Genomic DNA, 20,278 nt, shown 5'->3' on the forward strand with positions numbered 1-20,278 from the left:
ATAGACAAATGTAAGTACATATGTAAATACGATAGAATGAGATAAAAATACACAGAAAAAGTGAGAGAGACCAATGACATGCACCTAGGATAGATGATCTATACTAGAGTATGTTAACCTTGATTAATAAAAGCGTTAATATCCCACTCTATGTTTAGACCATAGAGGGAGTGAGTTTGAAGCTGGTATATCCAGTACGTTTCTAAATGAGAGACTCCCCTAGTTTTGGCACCCCCTCTCCATGGGGGAATATATTTGTCAATAATGACAAATTGGTAACCTCTAGGGTCCCAACTATGATGTTTTCTGTAGTGCCTGGGTAGATTATGTTTGGTGTCACCACCCTTAATCTTTGCGATGTGGTCTCCTACCCTTACGGAAAATGCATGGGTAGTATGTCCTACGTCCTGTTTTCCACAAGGGCAGGTAATCATATACACAATGTGTGTAGTGGCACAGGTACAAAATGATTTGATGGGATAAACCTTATTAGTAACATTAGATTTAAATTCCAAACTTTTACGTCTTCCACAGATGTTGTGTTGGCAAACCACACATTTCTTGCAAGGAAAGTATCCGACCATGTTATGAAAAAAGGAGGGATGTGTAGGGGGATTGATGGTATTAGGGGCAATTTTGGCTCGAAGTGAGGGTGCACCTCTAAAGATGACTTTGGGTCGTTCAGGAAGCAAAGTTTCCAAGATGTGGTCATTTTTATGGATGCCCCAATGATGATTGATAATATTTTTGATTTATTTTTGCTGAACAGAGAATGTAGTAAGCATAGAACACTTGTAAAAATTGTCTGATTCACATGAAGGTTTTGGTGTAAGAAGAGAACATCTGTTTACCATTACCACCTGTTGTATCTCAGAATTAAGTGATAACTCATCGTATCCTTTTTTTAATGAACCTCTGTTTGAGGATGGATGCTTGTACTAGATAGGTGTCAACATCTGTGCAATTTCTACACAGCTTAAGGAATTGGCTGCGAGAAACAGATTTAAGCCATGATCGATGATGACAGCTGTCTGTGGGTATACAGCTGTTTCGATTCATGCCCTTAAAATAAGTCTGAAACTTAAACTGTCCTGAACAGATCTCTATCTCAAGATCTAGGAAATGTATTTTCAAAGAACTGAACTTGTATGACAATGAGATACCACGATCATTATCATTGAGACACGTAAAAATTTTTTGAGAGATTCAGGGGTGCCTTTCCATAGGAGGAGGATGTCGTCTATATATCTGGCCCACAGAACAAGAGAAGGTCTGTGTTCAGAATAGACGACATCCTCCTCACACTTGGCCATGAAAAGATTAGCGAGGGTGGGGGGCAAATTTGACCCCATCGCAACGCTTATTTGTTGCAGGAAAAACCTTTGGTTGAACCAGAAGTAATTGTGTGTTGTAGCAAATTCTAATAGTTCAACCATGTATTCTTTCTGTTGACCAGTGAGGGAGTCCTCACGTTGAAGAAAATGTGTGACTGCCTCTATGCCTCTAGCATGAGGAATGCAAGTATACAGGGACGACACATCAGCAGTCGCCATTATCGGGTCATCCTGTATTTCAATATTCTCCAAAAATCTAATGCCCCGTACACACGATCGGACATTGATTGGACATTCCGACAACACAATCCATGGATTTTTTCTGACGGATGTTGGCTCAAACTTGTTTTGCATACACACGGTCGCACAAAGTTGTCGGAATTTCCGATCGCCAAGACCGCGGTGACGTACACCACGTACGACGAGACTAGAAAAGGGCAGGTCCGAACCAAGCGCGGCACCCTTTGGGCTCCTTTTGCTAATCTCGTGTAGTAAAAGTTTGGTGAGAGACGATTTGCACTTTTTCAGACTCGTGGCTTTCAGATTGTTTTCTGCTATTCAGTTTGTGCTTGTGGGTTTGTATCTGCTCTTTAGTGCGTGCAGTGAGTTCGCATTGATTTATCATTGTGTTCTTGTTCGTTCGTTACTGATTTTCAGGTCGCTCTTCACAGGCCTTGCTGTTCTTCAGTGCGTTCTGTTACTTCGTTCTGAGCAGCCAACCGTTTTCTAGCCATGTTGCGTATACATACTCCTCGTAGAGTTCGTGCTGTGTGGGGGGCTTGGTGTTGGGGTCCTTACCTTGACACAAGTCCAGTCCATGAACAGGGTGGGGAGGAGTTCATGGACCAAGAATTGGTTGTTTCAGTGTGACCAGTTCTGTAGTATGCCTTTGCTCCGTGAGATCCGTGAGAATAATCCTGATGATTTCAGGAACTTTCTCCAGATGATGGACCCCGTATTTCACCGTTTGTTGGCTTTGCTGACCCCTTATATTAGCAGGCAGGATACCTGCATGAGGCAAGCCATCACTCCGGAGCAGAGGCTAGTCGAAACCCTGTGGTACTTGGCGACGGGGAGAAGCCTGCAGGGCTTGAATTTCTTGACAGGCATCTCCCCCCAGGCTCTGGGGATCATTATCCCAGAGACCTGTTCTGCCATTATCCAGGTCCTGCAGAAGGAGTATATAAAGGTAAGATTTATCCTTTAACATCACATTTTATTGTATTTAATGTTTGATCATATATTGTATTTCTTTCCTCATTCCCTAATTACCATGATTGTAAAATGCTGTGAATGTCCCCTTTGTCCTCATGCATGCTTGATTTTTCAGTATTTTTTTTTTGTCCTTCATACATATTTGCCTTCACTTACCTCCCCAGCATGCTCTCCTGGCCCTATGGCACCTCATGTAGTCACTTAACAATGTATTTTATCACCTCCATAGTAGTGCTTTACCCTAAATACCCCCTACAATATTTTAAAATGTGATTTGTGCTTTAAATTCTGGCAGAGTGCCAGAGGCTTTTTTTGGGGGTCCCCAAATCATTTGGAACCCTCCCTCCCCCCAACTGCTAAGTCAGCTGATACAAATTCTCTATCTATCCTCAATCATCTATCTGCTGACTTTGTCAAACTAATACACACTATACCCATCTCTTTTGTGGTCAGATGTATGAATGAATTCACCAAAGCATGTAGTGCAAGGGGCTGCCTGAATACTTTCAAATGGTAATGTTTAAAGTTTTTGTATCCTATTATTATCTTGATAGGTAATAGCAGAATGTCCAAATGTGCTCAAATGTGTACAATGTGTATTTATATCTTTGTATTATGACACTTCTTACCTGTCCAGTGGGCTGTCAATAGTGTAACTAAGGAGGGGCTGGCCAAAGTAATACACATTATTTAGGCATTCATCTCTCAATGAAGTGGAGAGGGTTACCTGTCCAAGAGCCCCCCCCCTAAAATGTTAGAAATGGCCCATGAGAGGGGTGGGGGGGATATGATAGGTGTACCTTATACTTTGGTCTTTTAAAACTCCCTCAAATAAATGTTATCTTGATGTTGGCCAAGAATGTTTATGTCTAATCTGCTTTCCATGTTTATGTGCAAAATGACAATTTTTGTTGTTGTTTGACTCCACAGTTTCCTTCCACGCCACAGGAATGGCAAACTGTGGCCCCCCACTTTGCCCAGTGGTGGGACTTTCCTAACTGCGGAGGGGCAATTGATGGGAAACACGTCCACATTGTCCCACCACCCAACTCGGGGTCATACTAATTCAACTATAAGGGGTTCAATAGCATTGTGATGTTGGCGGTGGTGTTGGCTACTTACGAGTTCCTGTATGTGGACGTGGGGAAGAATGTCCGGATGTCCGAAGGTGGAGTCTTTGCCCAGACAGAGTTCTACAGGCATCTCCAGAATGGCAGCTTGGACTTGCCACCTCTAGAAGGCAATGTGGAGGGACTCCCATTCGTCTTCGTTGCGGATGAAGCGTTTATGCTGGGGGACCATCTTATGTGGCCATTCCCGATGAGGACCCTCACCCCGGACCAGAGGGTTTTTAATTACCGGCTGGCCAGAGCCAGAAGAGTGGTGGAGAACATGTTTGGAATCATGAGCCAGCCGCTTCCACCTATTTCTTACTCCCATACACATGCGGAGTACAAACTGAATCACATCATCCTGGTGTGCTGTGTTCTACACAACTTTTTACGGCAACATTCTGCCAACTATGCTGACTCAGTTGGGCCTGAAACAACCCTGGCCGCGCTTGAAAGTGGCCTTCCTGGCTTGCCCCCCGTGAGTGTCCGTGATGTCTGGCTAAGATACCTTGAATACTTTGCGGGTAGGGGGGCTATCAATATGCCAGACAATGTCTGAAACCTTTTTCAAATAATAAAAAAAATAACTACTAAAATCTTTGGTGACATTTACTGCTTGTGTTTCTTTTAGCTGACCCTGACAGAAATGTGGTGAGTCCTGAAAATGACGTGATTGTGTAACATTACAAAGCACTGTTGGGTGTTATTTACTAAAGGCAAAGACACTTTGCACTACAAGTGCACTTGAAACTGCACTTGTAGTGCAAAGTGGATTTTCCCTTAGGAAATAACCCCCATTGTCACTGAAAACACCAATTAGAGCACAACAAAAGTTTTGGAGCGTTGAAACAATAATCCACACATTCTTGATTAACAATCTTTTTAATACCAGCACAATTACATGTGCATTTAGAAAAGGTTTTTAAAACAAACCAACATGTTTGTTGTATAACAATTTTTGGGGTCACCCCAGGAAAAGCCACATTTTGAAGATGCACACAAATTGCCGAATGTCAACATGTGCTAGCTGCCATCATGGGGGATCAAGGGACGTGTTTTGGGGGTGCAACCCCTTCCTCACAGCTACTTTATTATTGAGGAAGGGGTTGCACCCACAAAACGCGTCCATTAATCTCCCGTGATGGCAGATAGCACATGTTGACACACTGTGTGCATCTTCAAAATTTGACTTTTCGCAAAAATGTCAAAAAATGGTATAAATTTTTAGCTCACAAAAAAACAAAGGGATGTAGATTTCTTTTAAACTCTCCCTAAAACATCAATGATGTTCTTCATTTTTTTTTTTAACATCATTGATGTTTTTCTGGATGTTTTCCAAGTCCCTATTACACCCCATGATCTCCCCGATCAGGATCTGTGCACTTTCAGAGGTGAAATGCCCTGGATCCACAACATCACGATCACCTAAAAAGATAGAAACAAAAACACACCATGTATTTTAAATATGCCGGCATCCATCTCTTACCTGAGCCTGTGGTCGCAGACACTCACCTGTTGTGGTGACAATTTCCACCACGTCTTCCTCCTCTTGCTCTGCTTGGCTTGGGTGGATTTCCCCTTCTTCCAGAGGTGGGGGGGTCTGTGGTCTCCTCGGATGAGGGGTGTCCTCCGAGTCTTTTATCCCCTATGTAAAAACAAATAGGTATGCTTAGCACACAGATATTTGATGGCAGAACTATAAATATGAAACATTGCTTGGAAGTGGGGTACAATTGTCTATTTTGGTTGAGTTCCAAGATGTTGAAATGTTATTGTCCTTTGTCAAGCTTGAATATTTACCTGTTTAGTACAAGCTTCACAGATGGAGTCAGCCCTATAGTATACACTGGAGCATCTGTGTGGGCCCCCTAATAAAAAGGGTGTTCTTGTGTCCCACACTAGTGCTCCAGAGTCCAGATGTGAAAACTGCTGCTGAGTTTCCTCTCCTTACACAGAATTTAGTTTGCATTTCATTCTAGTTACAAACCCATCTACACAACCAAATTATTTTCAGACAAGCAGGCCATAAAAAATGTTTTAAAAAGCATATAGCCAAAACAATGGTGTGTTCTAGGCCAAACGAACAATGTTTCACACGAATGAGTAATGTTCTTATGAACATGAAAGTTGCCATTTTAAACTGGACAACAGTTAAGAAAAGCACATGGAGCAGCACGAACGTAATAAACATAAAGAATAGGAACACAGCACAACTACTTACTTTTTTGCAGCACTCTCCGAATCCTTCTGTACTGCTCATGCTCCCTTAATTTGAGGTCCGACCACCGCTTCCTGAGCTGATCTTTCGATCGTCATACCCCGAAATACTGGTGCAGACTCTTGACCACTTTCATCATGATCTTGGCCTTTCGGACATTGGGGTTGGGGTAAGGTCCATACTTCCCGTCATAGTCAGCCCTCTTCAGGAGGACATTTCAGGCTCTGGGCTTTCCTCCTCCTCCTCCTCGTTGGTGTAATTATCAGACACATGCTGTGTCTCCGCCAATTGCTCTTCCCCCACTGCGTGGAACGAGAAGGGGCGGGGAATAAATTAGAAAGAACATCAGGGGCGGGCGGAGGTTCACGCATGCGCAGTGTCTATAAAGTGCAACACACGTGCGTAGTACGTACGATCTGTGAGCGGAGGAAGGAGTATCAGAGGCTCCGATCGTGATAAGGAAGGTAACATCTAAACTTGGGCCTTCGTTTGTCTTGTTTGTCTTGTCTTGTGTCTTGCAGAGAAAATGGATGGCTTCAATGACCACAACTTCCTCCCCCTGTTCATAGATAAATACAGGGAGCTGCCCTGTCTGTGGCAGGTCAAACACCCACATTATAATTATAAACAAAAGAGGCAGACAGTGCTTGAGAAACTGCTGGAGTTGGTGAAGCCGGTGGTCCCCACGGCAACCATCCCCTATTTAAAAGCCACAATTGGTGGCCTGAGGAGCACTTATCTTAGGGAGTGCAGAAAGGTCACGGATTCCCAGAGATCCGGAGCTGCAGCATATGACGTTTATGTCCCCAGGCTGTGGTACTATGAGAGACTGCGAGTCAGGGAATCCCTCTCCACTCTTCTTTCCACCCCAGCTGAGGCTTCTGATGTCCAACCTGGGACTTGGAAGTGGAGGAGCCCAGCTGGAGTCAGGTATAGCATTCTTCTACAGATTTCTGGGCAATAAATAAATGATGTTTACTAGATGTTATTATTGATCACTAATTGCTGATTTAATAAAGTGTTTTACATATCAATAGACAGTAGTGGGCAAAAATAATTGGGACAAGAATGAAAAATGCTGGGCTCAGAATGATAGTCTGTTATATTTGTTAACATTTAATTTGCAACAGTCATGAGCTGAAAATTGTGTGTGACTGATGAATAAAAATATAAAACTATGTCCCTTTTTCATACACAGGAAGACCTCAGCCAGATGGAGGCTCTGGAATGTGCCACACAGGAGGAGGCTGTGGAGTGTGGCAGCCAGGAGGAGGCGGGGGTTAGTGTCAGCCAGGAGGAGGTGGGGGTTAGTGTCAGCCAGGAGGAGGCGGGGCTAAGTGGCAGCCAGGAGAAGTCGGGGGCCAGGAGGAGCCTGACAGAATCACAGGTTCCTCCCCTCCGCCTTCCAAACAAAAGACCCAGGAAGGGGAGTCACGTGCAGGATTCAGCACTCAGGCTCATTCAGGAGGCTTCTGCGTCCCTGAGAGCCACCCCCACTCCTGAAGAGGCCTTTGCCTGCATGGCTGCCACCAAACTGCTGGGCATGCAGGAGGGCCAACGCTCCCTGTGTAAGGACCTTCTTTATAAAGTCTTAACTAAGGGGGTGAGGGGCGAAATCACACCCAATACCCACCTGAGTGAGTTGGACCATCCTCCCCCTCCTCCTCCTGCCACAACTCCACCACCAGAGCCACAGCGTGGAAGGAAGCGTGGAAGGAAGACCAGAGAGTGATGACCCTGGGTTCAGTCTGGTCTGGCAAAAGATGCAGGCTCTTGCATGACCACAGCCTGGGGACACAGATGTCATCTGCTGCTTTCAGGATCTCTGGGACTTCTGGACCAAACTGCACTCCCTTAGATATGGACTCCTCAGGCCACCAATTTTGCAGTAAAATTATTGGTGTGCCCTGGGGGCCAAAGGCTTCACCAACTTCTGCTGTTTCTCCAGCGTTGCCTCCCTCTTTCTTTGGTTAGAACCCCTTAATAAAGGATTTTGTGTTTCAATTATACTCGCCTATGTGTGTTTTCCTTCAAAAAGGACAGTTTGTTTGTGAGGATTCAGGTACATTTCAAAAATACAATGTGAAATTAACAAGAGACACCAACACCAACCAATCTCCTTGAGATTAAATATATATATATATACTATGAGAGACTGCGATTTCTGTCAGACCAGACTGGAGTCAGGGAATCCCTCTCCACTCTTCTTTCCACCCCAGCTGAGGCTTCTGATGTCCAACCTGGGACTTGGAAGTGGAGGAGCCCAGCTGGAGTCAGGTATAGCATTCTTCTACAGATTTCTGGGCAATAAATAAACATTTCAAAAATACAATGTGAAACTAACAAGAGACACCAACACCAACCAATCTCCTTGAGATTAAATAATACAAGATAATAATGGTGTTGTGGTAACTTGACACACAAAACACACACAAAAATATTCTAGAGTAAAACAAAAAAAAAAAAAATCATCCTTGAAAAAAACACAAAACAAAAATAAAAAAACCCCCAAAAAATGTTGTCAGATGTGATAAATCCAAATATATTGAGGAAATCACGATAAATAAAGAAAGTGTATATATATATATATATATATATATATATATATATATATTTAGAATTTGTTTGACGGGCGTGACGGTTTCATATATTTGATTGATATATACCAACATCTTCCTTTATGCCTTTCCATCCGCATGAGCTCTCAATATAGATAATTTTACTTAATAGGATTATGGTGAGTACAGTTCATTTATCAGTTTGTGTTATGAACTTTAACCTCAACTTACATATTGTTTTTACAACATATGATATATATTGCAGGTATGTTCATAACTCTATATGACTGATTTAATAACATAAAATACAGATCCCTCTCTACGGGCGATCTGGCATTTTTCTGGACCGATCTGGATGCAGGCCCTTGGGCACTCTCCCAGTTGTGCTCTCTCCGTAACTCATCCATGAGGTATGGAGTTTGCGTGGTATGGGTGTCTGTGGTGGTTGGGGGTGTGTGGGGGGGTGGGGGGTTTTGTGGGGGTTGGGTTTTTTTTTGGGGGTGGTTTTTGGTTTATGAGTATGGTGGAGCCATGTTTGTGTAAGTTATAAATTTCTGTTAATCCTTTGTGAAGTGTGTCATATTAATTTATGTTTTTCTTTTTTGTTTACACATTTAAGGTTGAACATATCATGTGTTTTTATATTTATTAATTAAATATCCTCGTCCTTTTCCTGATGAAGCCGTCCCGGCGAAACGTGTCGACATTTTTGGACGTGGCTATATTTGTATGTGACTACAGTACTCTCATTTGTCAGTGATAGGCAATAGGTGTATAGGTGTATACCTATGACTATGACTGTAAACTGTATTCCCTACTTTATTAAGTGTCTTTTCTAATAAATATTTTTATATTTTTATATCATCAATTGTGTTTCTTCCTATATGATGTACCTTTGGTGGAGGCTCTTTACCACGTGATCAGCCATGTCCAATCACGGCTGATCACAATGTCGCATGATCACGATGTCGCATACCAGTGCCACCTATCAGTGCCCATCAGTGCCACCTATCAGTGTCCATCAGTGCCACCTATCAGTGCCCATCATCAGTGCCTGTCAGTGCCACCTCATCAGTGCCACCTCATTGGTGCCACCTCATCAGTGCCCATCAGTGCCACCGTATCAATGTCCATCAGTACAGCCATATCAGTGCCCATCATTGAAGAACAAAACTTACTTGTTTACAAAAATTTTTAACAGAAACAAAGAAAAACTTGTTTTTTTTTCAAAATTTTCGGTCTTTTTTAATATGTAATAAAAACCACAGAGGTGATCAAATACCACCAAAAGAAAGCTCTATTTGTGGGAACAGAATAATAAAAAATTTGTTTGGGTACAGCGTTGCATGGCCGCACAATTGCCATTCAAATTGCGACAGCGCTGAAAGCTGAAATTTGGCCTGGGCAAGAAGGTGTCTAAGTGCCTGATATTGAAGTGGTTAAAAAAGGGGATGGGTGATAGGGGTGGGTGATGGTGACAAAAAAAAAAAAATAACACAATAGTGCTTAACACTACATGTAAATAGTGTCAAAATCACCTAAACTTTACATAAAATATATTAACAAATCAATAAAATTATAAAAAAACTAAATTAAAATGCAAAATGTGCAAAATGTTGTGCATGTAACAGACAGCCCTTAAGGTAACTCAAATCTTCACAATGAGTCCATCAAACTGATCATTTCTCCACCATGTGAATAATGACACCCTATGTTCCACCACCAATGTGATTCAGTGACACCAACTCCCTATGGGATTGCACTCACCAGATCCTATTGCCTTTCATTCTCATGAAAAGGCAAAAGTGCTTAATTGTTAATCAGTTATCACTTGATTATAACACCCTCTGATGGACGAATCTTATCACACCGCATATGTGTGCAAGAAAAGAAGGAAGGCTTCCAATAGTGCATTAATTCAATAAAATGTTATTTATTAAAAATTATACCACTCAAATTTAAATCTCTTGTAATTGTCTGTTACAGGCACAAAATTTTGCACATTGTTCATTTTAATTTAGTTTTTTCTCATTTCAATGATTTGTTAATATATTTTTATGCAAAATTTAAGTGATTTTGACATTTACATGTAGTATTATACGCTACTGTGTGATTAATTATTGGTTTTGTAATGGAAATTTGTACGTTCTGTATATAATTGTATTGTAGTTTGTATGTATTGCACACTGCCCTCACTGTGCACACAGCACTAATAATGTTTTCAGTACATGTTTACATTCTTTTGAGTCCTGATTAGAATTAGCCTGCCTATGTAACGCCCCTTGTTACCATAAACGTACAATTGTAATATTAATGTGATACCTACGTAATCATGTGCATAAAAACCTTCAATTGCATCATAATAAGGCAGAACAGTTATTTGGAAAGATGCTGAGCGTATCTTTTGTGTCTGTTCCTTACTGCAGTAGTTATTATTAATTTGGAACCACTAATCAATATGAAGATAGGAGTTGCCTATCATCAATTTAACCGAGTCAGCATGGTGAGCCAGCCAGGAGGGGATTCCAGGTGACCCTGAGTATCCGAAACAAGGAGCTTGAGACGATCCGGAAATTTCTGATAATCAGCCGGCTGAGGTAAGCCTTTTGCTTACATTTGAGTTATCAGACTTCCTTGATCGGTAAGGAATTTTCGTGACAAAGGGTACCTATTTTACTCCCCTTAATCGAACTGTATTGATTGGTGGTTATATGTTATGTTGTCCCTGTCTATTGTCCATTGGAGTGTTAAAGATAAGAAAGGGAAGAATAGTACTGTTCACAGGTATATGTAGTACATCTGCTAGATAAAGTAGTTTAGAGGCAAGAGGGTATAGGCACACGTAGAGAAGAGAGAAGACTGGCCAGTCATTATGGGCATTGAATTAAGTAAGGGAATGAAGGGTAAGAGACCCTCAAAAATGCCCAGCTCAAGAGGAGCGCTATATATGAACCAAAGGTGCGGTTCCGCCTATACTGAGCCCCTTATATTAATGGTTAAAGTGGACAGGGATCCACAATGGGTAACTGGGTTACCAAGGTCCACAGGGACTAAGAAACATGCAGAGTAAACAGCTAGAGAAACAGCTATCTATGTGAGCAGAATGGATCAAGGGTGACAATAACACTAGACAGAAAGGGACATTTTCATGTTAAGTTGTGGGATGAATTTGGGATCAGGCACTACAACTAGTAAAAGTCAGAAACAGAGAAATGAGAATTAAAACAGAATACTTTATATGTTGTCAGAGAGGGAAGATGGGATGAGCACTATGGCTGCCCGTCTGATCATAGAAGCTAGTTATAAAAGATATCTGAACAAAATAAGGAAAGCAGAATTTATGCAGGGAAATATTAAAGAGTTAAAAGAAAGTGAGAGAATGATATGCATGTGTTGTGTACAAATGGGAAAATGTAAGCGATTTTAGAGAGATATTGGTGTATGTGTGTGCGAATGCTGGGACCTTTAGTTCTATTGCTTGTGTGTGTCATGTACGCAGATGTGACCCCCTCCTTTGTGCTCTCATGAAAGAATGTGGCTGGGATGAGAGGTCAATGATAAGCTGGAAGGACACCATGCCAATTTCTGTTTTTTAGACAAAACATTTATAACAAAATGTGCCGGGTTAACGAATCTAATGGTAAACAATGTGATCACAATTAGTTTGAATCAGTTTTCCAAACATGGTAAAATGAAGGTTACATTTAACCGTGTATTACACAAATATCCTTTGATAGTGGATTTAAAAAGGGAAATTAAGTAAAATTAAGTAATAATGAGTATTAATTTCTAATATGAGTTTAACAATTTTATTAATAATATAGATATATTGAAACTGGTTTAGACAACCCTTGGTTGGAAATGAAATTCAGGTTATTGGGGAAATTTGTAATGAATGAGATTAGTTTAGATTAAGATAACAATTTTGTAATTTTACATTTATACAATAAGCCCTTATTGAGAGAAAAAAAAGATTAAGATGAGGTTTTTATTTTGAATAAAGCTGCCATAATATTTTACAAAGCCAAGATGGATGGAATACAGAAGAAGTTCTTCTACAAAAATGAAATTTTAAGGTTTTTGATAATAACTTGATGTGCGGTCCATGATGTGAGAGTAATAATAAATAACATTTAAATATAACAGACCCATCACATCAAGTCCACACACCCTGTTAGGATAGATGCCACCTGCAACCAGTTGTTTTATAGTTTTTGATGCTTCTGATCCATCATACAGATTGGTCCTTTTGTTTTTATTTATTTTTATTTTTGAAATCCAAAGCAAAATATGTGGATTGTGAAATGATGTGCCCCTTTTTCTTGTAAGTGCTGTGGCATAAAAGCAAGAATATTTTGGATTTATGGGCATCTCTGCATGACCGCAGGGTATTGTTATCATTTGTTATAATATTGCCAGGAAAAAGTTGTCTTTTGAAACATGAAACTGGAGTTCTTACACAAACAGCGTGATAGAAAACAAGCCATTTTAATATATTTATGCAAGCTGGACCCAGTAATGAAGGGTTCACCCCGATATATCAGAGCTGTAGCTTTTATGCAAAGGTGCTATTAGACAAAGTTAGATATTGTTTTGGTCAAACATTTAATTTTTAATGGTCCGACATTCTGTGCAGCAAATATACAGCTAACTAAATGTTTGTCTAATGAAAGGTTTAAAATATGAGTTTGTTTATGTACAAATCTAACAATGGAAAATGCGTACATTTGAATCCAGCCACCTTATTGCCTCTATTGGAGGAGGCTGGAGACAAAGGAAGACACGTGTGTTTAAATTGATGGTGTAGGAATCAGCTGCTGTGAGCCCAGTGCAGGACACACTCCCTGAAGACCCAGATATTTAATTTTTTGTAGATTTGAGTATACAGTTTATCACCCAGAAGGATACTCTGTATTCAAAGTCATTGGATCCTTTTTGCCCAGCTCAAGAAGCAGAGCTCCATGTTTTAGCAAAGCCTGTGAGCTATAAAAAGAGTGTATATTTATATAGATAGTCGAGATATAGAGAGCTTTTGGTTCCATTTGAAGGGCCAGAAGTTTGTTTTTACTTCGGCAGGTAAACCAACCAAGCATGCCAAGTTAATTTGATCGGCTGTTTTCAGCCTTCCAGGTTCTTGCTGAGGTAGCCATATTAACTTTAACACATGGAAGCAGACCAGGTGACTAAGGATGCTGCATTTACAGCCCCAGACACTTGATGGGTCTGTGCAACTCACAGATTCCACCCTAGTTCTTGCCCAGTATAGCTGGGATTAATAATTCAACTTTAAAGACCCCAGAACGAGAAGAACAAGTGGTCCACAGGGGGCAACTTCTTATGAAACAGGACTTTGGAAAAGGTGATCATTTATGTCTGCCAGCCACTCTTTTCCCTCCAGCTTGACACATGGACCGTGTCATCAGTCACAAGCAGTTATGGCTGCCTTAGTAAATGAGCTTGGGATAGAGCCAGGGTTCACCACAGTTGTTTTACTAACATACCACTTCTTGTTTTACCTGTTACCAAAGGTGTTACCAAAAGCTGAACATCCCTTCCAGAGATTACAAAAAAGATATATCCAGATGCCCAAGTCAGGATCTTACAAGTATGCATTTTGTCTGTATGGACATGTTTTTTGGATGTCCAGTGGCAAATGTTACTGCAAAGGCCACAGTAAAAAGTGTTATCAGAAGTAGTTTTTTAAGTACAGAGGGCAGAAAGTACAGAGAGTAACAGAGGAAATCATTTTTTATAGGAGAGTCCTTACTAGAAGTTTTGAGGTTTTATTTTTACACCCCCCCCCCCCCACTGTCTACAATGTAGCAGACAAAGTAGAGTAAGAAACTAGAAAACTTTTGCCTGAATGTTTTCTTATATTTGATGAAGCCCCTAAGGGGGATCTTGGACTCTCTCCCTATGGGATTTGGTTTGGGAGTGTGTTACTCACTTGCTTATATTTTGTCTCAGCAGCTGAAGTCCTCCATTCGGATCTCACAGAGAATGTTGCTGATCTTTTAAGGTTTTTGACAAACTCATTTATGTGTTTTCTCCCCAATTCCAGATCCTAAAAGTTTGGAAGGATCTAAAACTAAAGCCAGGTGACTTGTGGATTGTTAAGAGACATTTATATATAAGGAAAAGTTTGGTGACTCAATACAGCATCTATTTCATGTACAGTTTTTGCAAAACGTGAAGAGAAAGTCACCTGGATCCACACCAGACACTGCAAAAATGACTTAATTAAAGAAATCTCTGTGTTTGATTTGTTTCCCTCTTGTCATCACAGTCTAGGGTACTTTTTGATTCGATTACTTTAATTGTAAGGGATATATATATATATATATATATATTTGAAAAGTAGTTTAGCCATGTTGAAGTCATATTTTGTCTTTTGTACGTCTTCCATTTTATGTAGAATTGTCTGTGTTTACATATGCTGATAAGTCAGCATGTCCACAATTCAGCTAGAAGGCCATTCTGGCCACAGGAGTGTACAGCCAGTACTCTGTAAATATGTCTTATCAATCAGTTGTTTTTCACAATGAAAAGTCATTTTGTAATGAAAAAGTTGCTCAGCTATTATTTTCTCCACAATGGAGTTTTTTGCCTCTTTGGCCAGGACTACCTCCACCTAAGTGTGTGGAGGTTCCAGGTTAAAGGTGATAGCAGGTATGGTTAGTGATCAAAATATTGATCAAAAGAGGGGAGACTGTAATGGAAATTTGTACGTTTTGTATATAATTGTATTGTAGTTTGTATGTATTGCACACTGCCCTCACTGTGCACACAGCACTAATAATGTTTTCAGTACATGTTTAAATTCTTTCGAGTCCTGATTAGAATTAGCCTGCCTATGTAACACCCCTTGTTACCATAAACGTACAATTGTAATATTAATGTGATACCTACGTAATCATGTGCATAAAAACCTTCAATTGCGTCATAATAAGGCAGAACAGTTATTTGGAAAGATGCTGAGCGTATCTTTTGTGTCTGTTCCCTACTGCAGTAGTTATTATTAATTTGGAACCACTAATCAATATGAGGATAGGAGTTGCCTATCATCAATTTAACCGAGTCAGTTTGTACAATAATATTATTAGCACAGTTGGTGATAGTTGTTTGGTTTTTAAGTAGCAGCATTTATTAATATTATTAATACTTTTATTAGAAAGGATACAGTCTTTAGCGCAGTGTATTAATTTAATGAATTTAATTCATTTTTGAGGTATGTAAAAAGAATGGTGACAGAACAATTTGAATTAAAGTGTGAGCACACTTAACACTTTCCAAAAAAAAACTCCCCTCCCCCCCGAATTTAGCCTTTTCCCCTCTAGATCTTTTTTTTTTTTTTTGCACACATAAAAAATCTTCATTTTTATTTATAAAATTATCTCAAAGCCCCCCGGAACATAATATATTTTCTGAAAGCAGAGGCCCTAGTAGAACACAAATCTGTGTATTCTGAAAGTGCAGAGTCTCACTGCCAGAATACATTGTTTCAATGGGGAGGATTTAAAGTGATCGCTTTTACAACAACAAAAAGTAAATGATCGCTCCATCCACACAAACAGAGCGGACGGAGGAATCCACACACTTTTCAGCTTTAAAGAAAAGACTCTTCCAGCAACTTCTCCAACACCCTGACACTGTTATAGATTGTTACAAATTTTGTCACCGTCACCCACCCCCTGTCAACGTCACCCATTCCCTGTCACCATCACCCACCCCCTGTCACTGTCACCCATCCCCTGTCACTGTCACCCATCCCCTGTCACCATCACCCACCCCCTGTCACTGTCACCCATCCCCTGTCACCGTCATCATCCCTGTCACTGTCACCCATCCCCTGTCACCATCACCCACCCCCTGTCACCGTCACCCATCCCCTGTCACAGTCATCCATCCCTGTCACCGTCACCTACCCCCTGTCACCGTCACCTACCCCCTGTCACTGTCACCCATCCCCTGTCACCATCACCCACCCCGGTCAACGTCACCCACCCCCTGTCACCGTCACCCACCCCCGTCACTATCACCCATCCCCTTTCACCATCAACCACCCCGGTCACTGTCACCCACCCTGGTCACTGTCACCCATCCCTGTTACCGTCACCCACCCCCTGTCACTGTCACCCATCCCTGTTACCGTCACCCACCCCCTGTCACTGTCACCCATCCCTGTCACCTACCCTCTGTCACTTTCTGGACAGCTTGGTTTGCATGTAAATGAGAAGACTTTCTATATACATTCTTATAATATTTCCATCACATGTATTTCTTCCAATCATTTTGTAAAGTCCTATGTGTTGTTCTTTGTCACCCTGATCACAATTTTCTCTTCTTAGCAAGTAAGTTACACACCTGTATATCTTTTCTTCAGGTAAATTGGGATTCTCTTCTTTTGACCTCACAGTAAATACTCCTCCAATGATCAAATCTCCATCCTGAAAATATTGGAACTCATCAAATACATCAGTAAAATGAAGGGTACAGGCCGGACTCTGCAATCCTGATCTCCAGAGTGTCATACATTGCAGGATCACACAGAACTGGAAGATGTAGGTATATGATATGACCATAGCTCCGATCACTGGGTTCTTCTTTAATTAAAGCCTATAATTCTCCATTGTGACACAGACCTCTGCAGCATGGATATCACAATGACAATACAATGAGATGGCTTCTCTCCCCTTCTTTTATACAGTTCAGTACCATACACCTCTCTTTGTTCTCAATATACTGACATCGTCTTCTATTAACTTTTAGTTGTTTAGTTTAGTTTAATTCTCTTTAGTTTAGTTCTCTGTTATTCATATTATTTTAACAACTGTAAACCAAGACACAGAATTTCTTTAAAATAAACTCTATTCAGCAAGGATTAATGCTAAATATTTTTTATATGAAATAGATTATACAATTGAAATACACAGGTAGTACCAGATAATATTACGATTCTTCCACTTAAAATAACAATGCACATAACTGTTCTATATGACTGTTTTTTTATCTTAAAGTGACTCTGTAAACTAAGCTCGGCCTGTAAAAGAAGCACATTGTTACTTACCTTTGAGTTGGCCATTGCCTTCAAATGTGTCCAAGTGTGTGAATATTACTTCTCCATGTCTTCTGTATTAACACTCGTGAAATAGTAATGGCTTTTTTTTTCTTTTCCTACAGTCATTCTTCTACTTGGGCTCCCTCCGCAATGGTGGGTGTAGATGTACCAGAATATTCCCCTTGTATTGAGTAGGGGTGACACATCTCCCTTGAAACTTCACATTATATTTCCTACTGTTGCCAGAACTCTAATACTTCTCCTAACCTTCAGCACCCCAACACTTCTCTTCCTAACTTTCAGCACCCAACAATTTTGCTAACCTTCAGCACTCCAAAACTTCTCCTCCTAACCTTTAACACTCCAACATTTCTCCTCATAATATTCTACCGTTCTTCTCCTGCTGCCTTATGGTGTAATGGATGTGATTAAGAGTATCATGATGAAATGCCTATTTCAATATATATAAGTATATGTTTCAGCTTCTGCTTATCAGCCTTAATCCTATACAATAGATGTCTGTGAAGCTCACCCCTTCCTTACTGTGGAACAGAACTGCAAAAGAGTTAAAAAGAAGGTCGCACCTCCTTCTGAGAATATGCTCAAGAGATAACATCAACGTTTTGGAAGTAAGATACCCTACACGGCTATGATCGGTAGCTACTCCCTTATATGAATATAACCTAGCTAAAGCCAATACTTTGTCACAACATATATATGTTTTGTGGTTGTTTTGTGGTTTGCATACGCCTGCCTTATCTGATAGAAAAATATCTGGTTGATAGTATATAAGCTGCGATGACAGGAAACAATACACAGAAGTAACTTTTACACTGAACTGTGTCTTGTCTCAGTGAATTTCTTCGGTGTGCACACTTTGCATTGAAACTAATTTGGCCGGGGGGGGGGGGGGGGCAAATATAAAAGTACTGGACAGCTTGGTTCATTCCAAAACAATGGCATTCCATATGCTGATAGAGGACAGGGAATGGCCTTTTGTGCAAAATAATAGCACTGGCTTGAACTTTGAGTAATCCAAAAAATGACTGATATGCACCCTTGTGGAGGAGGAGAACAGTCAATTAGTATCCCAAGTACTGATTTATATGTGTCCTTAAAGATGAACTCCAGGTATGGCAGCTTGGACCAATGTACTATGCATATACCATACCCTGTGGGATCCCTCTAGAACATGGGTCCCCACACTTTCTAAACAAAGGGCCAGGTTACTGTTCTTCAAAATTTAGGGGGGGGCAGACTGTGGCCAGCAGGATTAGAAAATGTCCTGAGGTTAGTGGATGTAAATAGTGTCCCCTCTTTTCTATAAGGGGGAGGAATAGTGCCCCATCGTTGGTGTCAGTGGGAGGAATACTTCATATTCCCATCGCATATGTTCCTGGATGATGGGGTCCTGCGTGACTCCGAAATGTGGCACTCTCCTTGTGTTGTGATCATGCAATAAACTATCCGTTTGGACGCTAATTTGTGTCGATCCATGGTGTGCTGGCAAATATCTACTTTATTTAGTGGGAGAAATAGTGTCCCATCATTGGTGTCAGTGGGAGGAATAGTGTCCTATTGGCCATGTCAGTGGCAGGAACTATGCCGCACCATTGCTGACAGTGGAGGAAATAATGCCCAAAAGGCTGCATAAAAGCAAGCAAGGGTCACATCTGGCCCCTGGGCTACAGTTTGGAGATCATTGCTCTAGAAGCTGAAGCACGTTACCAGAATGCTAGTGGAGCAGTGTTTACTACAGTGATCTACAATAGCTTCTGGGTCCTGTGCTGAATGGCTGCCCAGTTGCATACTGAACACAGGCAGTCTGCCGCTCAGCATGAATCTCATTGAGAGAATGCTTTGCATTGCATTTTCAAACATTGTCTGATTGGATGAGGTGGAGAGGTGGGGTGTTTATGTCATAACCTCTGGTGTTCACAATGCAGCAGGGCAGCCACTTGGTACATGACCCAGAAGCTAGTGGAGATCACTGTAGTTGTGTTGTCTTCTACAGTGATTTCCAGATTCTAGAGAGATCCTACTGGTATGGTATATGCAGAGTTAGATTTGTCCAAACTATGTAAAAAATGCCATACCTGGAATTCTTCTTTAAGAAAGAAGAAGATCATGGATTGGTACTTTAAAGCCAACCTCACCAATTCCCTGGGGAAGTAGAAAGCAAAGCCAAGCCACTCCAGGTGAGAGCAATCTCACGCTTCAACCTCATGGTGCAGGTCCAGTCTGCAATCTGGATAGGAGCCACTGGAACAGTAAAAGATTTAACCGCACTCACAGCTTTGAAGCAAAAGTGAAGACTTTATTGAAGATAAAAATCATCAGACAACATCGTAGACATCATGGCATAGTTGTGGGGAAGAGGCCCTTGTCCCCATCAACATTGGGACAAGGTGCTTTGGGATGGGAGGGCAGAGCCCCCTTGCCCCAAAGCACCCACCACCCCATGTTGAGGGCATGTGGTATGGTTCAGGAGGGGGGTACTCGCTCGTCCCCCCTTTTCTGACCTGTCAGGCTGCATGCTCGGATAAGGGGGAGACTGGGGGGGACCCCACGCCGTTCTTTTTAAACATTTTTCAATTGCCAGCAATGTTATTGTATTAAATACAGTTCTATAAAAGTCTAGCAATCACACGCTGGATCATTAAATACTTAAAACAGCGCTAAAAATAAACACCACAAAAAATGTGTCACAGCATGTGGCCAAAAACACAGATGTAAGTCTCTATGTAGAAGGTAATAATGAAGCCAGTTCAAGGCTTTTATAG

At 41.1% G+C, this 20,278-nt stretch overlaps 1 protein-coding gene across 1 annotated transcript in view; it reads right to left on the minus strand.

Annotated features, from left to right (window-relative positions):
- LOC141131267 (vomeronasal type-2 receptor 26-like) overlaps positions 1–17,101 on the minus strand; it is a 142,209-nt gene extending 125,108 nt beyond the window's left edge. The window contains exon 1 of the mRNA XM_073622612.1: positions 16,802–17,101. Within this exon, the coding sequence (XP_073478713.1) occupies positions 16,802–17,019 (218 nt within the window). The 5' untranslated portion in view covers positions 17,020–17,101. The remainder of the gene's footprint in view (positions 1–16,801) is intronic.
- Between the last annotated feature and the right edge of the window lie 3,177 nt (positions 17,102–20,278).

The sequence above is a fragment of the Aquarana catesbeiana genome, linkage group LG01 (genome assembly GCF_042186555.1).
Source record: "Aquarana catesbeiana isolate 2022-GZ linkage group LG01, ASM4218655v1, whole genome shotgun sequence".
Taxonomy (NCBI): Eukaryota; Metazoa; Chordata; class Amphibia; order Anura; family Ranidae; genus Aquarana; species Aquarana catesbeiana.